Raw genomic sequence first — 2912 nt, forward strand, 5'->3', positions numbered from 1 at the left:
AAGATGCCAAATCCTGTTGGAAAATAAAATCCACTTAAGTGAGACACAACTGTGAATTCCATTATTGGGGAAAAAAGGCACCGCTGTGGATTCAAGTTGAATGCATGGTACTTATGGGATGTGTGTTTGCTCTGAAATGCAATCCTATCCATCCACACTCCACATAAGTGCTTGTGTGAAATTCAAATGCATTTATCTGAAGTGGAATGGGAGTCATTCCCTCTCTGTTCCCTTCAGGCTTAGACTCTAATAGCCTGGCAGGTCTTAGGTTCTCAGGCTGCTGGTGGATTTATGCTTCATAGATTGATAATGCAAAAATCATATGTATCTCACAGAGTGCAACACAGAATACACTCTCTCTAGTTTCATACATCTAAATAATCCCAGAGATACCAGCCCATGTCATGCAGACGTCTGTATGTGGTGGTTCTTGATGCACTGACACCAGCCTCAGTCCACTCCTTATGAAGCTCCCCTAGATTTCTGAATCGCCCTTGCTTGACAATCCTCTCAAGGCTGCGGTCATCCCTGTCACTTGTGCACCTTTTCTGGCCACATTCTTCCCGTCTTCTTAACACTCTGTTAATATACTTCCATACTGCGCTCTGTGAGCATCCAGCTTCTTTTGCAATTGGCTTTTGAGACTTTTCCAATGATGGTCGTCTGCACAACCGTCAAGTCAGCAGTAGTCCCCATGATTCTGAAGCCTACTAAGCCAGAGAGACAATTTCAAGGCTGAGGAAACCTTTGCAAGTGTTTTGTGTTAATTAGCTGACTAGATTGGGACACAGGGAGCCTATAGTGTTGAACTTTGTCATGATATTCTAATTTTGTGAAATACTGGATTTGGTTTTTTTTTGTCTTTAATCCATAATCATCAAAATTGAAACAAAAGGCTTGAAATATTTCACTTTGTGTGTAGTGAACTAATATAACAAGTTTCACTTTTTGAAACAAATTATTTTAATAAATGGACTTTCCCTCGGTATTCTAATTTTTTGGCACATACCTATAAAGCAAGACAGTGTTACTCACCAATGTATCCTCCATCAAAACTGAAGCGCTCATTCATACTCAACGTGAACATGTGCTAAAAGGAAAACAAAATTCTGTTCTTATCTGAAGCGCTGGAACAAATATCCACAAATCTAAAGCTGTCATGTGATGTAAATGATGTTTCATGCTCAGAGTCTTCAGTTATGAAACCAGATCACTTACAGGCTTGATGCCAGTCAGCATGCCCACATAACCGGCAAAGTTTGTTGACTTGAAAACGGTTTGATTCTTTCTCTGGAAGTCAAGGTTGACCACTAGAGGCTTCAGCCTCTCAGAAATGATCCATGACTTGTTTTTCACATCCCAGCTGTGAAGAGACAAGCTCATCTCATGAGATATTACTATACCAGATCTGAGTAAAAAATGGTAATAATCTTAAAAACTGAAATTCTTACCCCATAAATAATCCAAAATCCATATTTCTACCATGAACAAGGTTACCTGTAACAGGACAAAAGCAAAAAGAATTTCAGTCTCTCTTCTGTATCATGGTGGTGGTTCTGACCAGTACTCTGTCCACTCACCATTACTGTCTTCTGCAACAACTGATGTGCACACAGTAAACACCTCATAGAAGATGTTGAACAAAACAACTTCACCTAAATTATGGGGGGAAAAAAACTATACATGTATTAAAAAAAGAGATTGATGGGACATATCTCCTAAACAGTTGCTGAATGAAGAATTGTTAAGAGTTGTGTTTTCTTACCCAGAGGGATCCCTGAAACTGTGGCAATTCCTTTAATTTCCTCTTTAAATGGGTTAGGGAGTGTGTCCAGCATCCAAGGCTGCAGAACAGTGTGAAACAGGCTGCAGTCATGACAATAAGAAGACATCGTTCAGTGGAGAAGTGATACTCACCAGTGTAATGTCAACCAGCTCAACCAGCCTTCCACTGGGCACGAAAGCATTCGCCAAGTCTTTGATGGCTTGAATCATGTTGGCCAGCTTCAAACAAAAAGATATTTTAAAAAAAGTGACATTTTTACATTATACAACATTATTATAATGAATGTGACAGAGTTCTTACATATGTTTTCTTGTCAGTAATCACAGCCGTCCATCTCTCACTGGGCGGTAAGTCAAGGTTCAATGTGTACCAGCTGGCTGCTCCTCGGGACCTGATCAGGAATGAAAAGCTGTAAAACTGCAGCACAATTATGCATCATATTCACAACTTCAGAGTCACCGTGATTATCGGTTTTGAACCGAATTTGACGAGTTAAAAAGCAGCAGCTGATGCGCTACAGGCTAGCTCCATCTGAATAGCCAATCACTGCAATTAATTAGTGCCAACAACTTTAATAATTTAAGTCACCCATCAAGCAAAAATCCCCACATTTTCTGGGTCTCAGTTTGTCAGAGTTGAAGATTTCATGCCTTTCTCTGGCTTACATCACAGCAAAGCTGGTCAGATAAAATAAGCAATGATGATACCAACTGTATCAAATTTATCCATCTAACCATTCTATCATCTCTACCACTTATCCTGAAGAGGACTGCACTCATGGGCAGGGGGACGAATCCCAGTTGACTTTTGGGCCACCCTGGACAGGTCGCCAGTCTATCACAGGGCTGACAGAGACAGACAACCACACACACACTCACTCACACACACACACACACTCACTCACTCCTATGGGCAGTTTAGAGTTGCCAGTCAACCTAAGCTGCATGTCTTTGGACTGTGGGAGGAAGCTGGAGTACCCGGAGAGAACCCACGCAGGCATGGAGAACAAAATAAAGTGGTATAGATACAAGATGGATGCTCACATCTAACCTAACATATCCAACAATTTAGTATAGTGCTTCCACAGATTTGGGAGACTTGTAAGAGACAGATAAAAAAAAAAAAA

At 40.7% G+C, this 2912-nt stretch overlaps 1 protein-coding gene across 1 annotated transcript in view; it reads right to left on the reverse strand.

Annotated features, from left to right (window-relative positions):
• The window catches only part of asah1b (N-acylsphingosine amidohydrolase (acid ceramidase) 1b), an 11663-nt gene that overhangs the window by 2344 nt on the left and 6407 nt on the right, over positions 1-2912 (reverse strand). Inside the window, exons 3-9 of the mRNA XM_020620778.1 lie at positions 2087-2177; positions 1918-2004; positions 1766-1844; positions 1581-1655; positions 1452-1497; positions 1219-1363; positions 1036-1090 (exon numbers count right to left, since the gene is read on the reverse strand). Of these exons, the coding sequence (XP_020476434.1) occupies positions 1036-1090; positions 1219-1363; positions 1452-1497; positions 1581-1655; positions 1766-1844; positions 1918-2004; positions 2087-2177 (578 nt within the window). The remainder of the gene's footprint in view (positions 1-1035; positions 1091-1218; positions 1364-1451; positions 1498-1580; positions 1656-1765; positions 1845-1917; positions 2005-2086; positions 2178-2912) is intronic.

The sequence above is a fragment of the Monopterus albus genome, unplaced genomic scaffold (genome assembly GCF_001952655.1).
Source record: "Monopterus albus unplaced genomic scaffold, M_albus_1.0 scaffold247.1, whole genome shotgun sequence".
In the NCBI taxonomy this organism is placed as follows: Eukaryota; Metazoa; Chordata; class Actinopteri; order Synbranchiformes; family Synbranchidae; genus Monopterus; species Monopterus albus.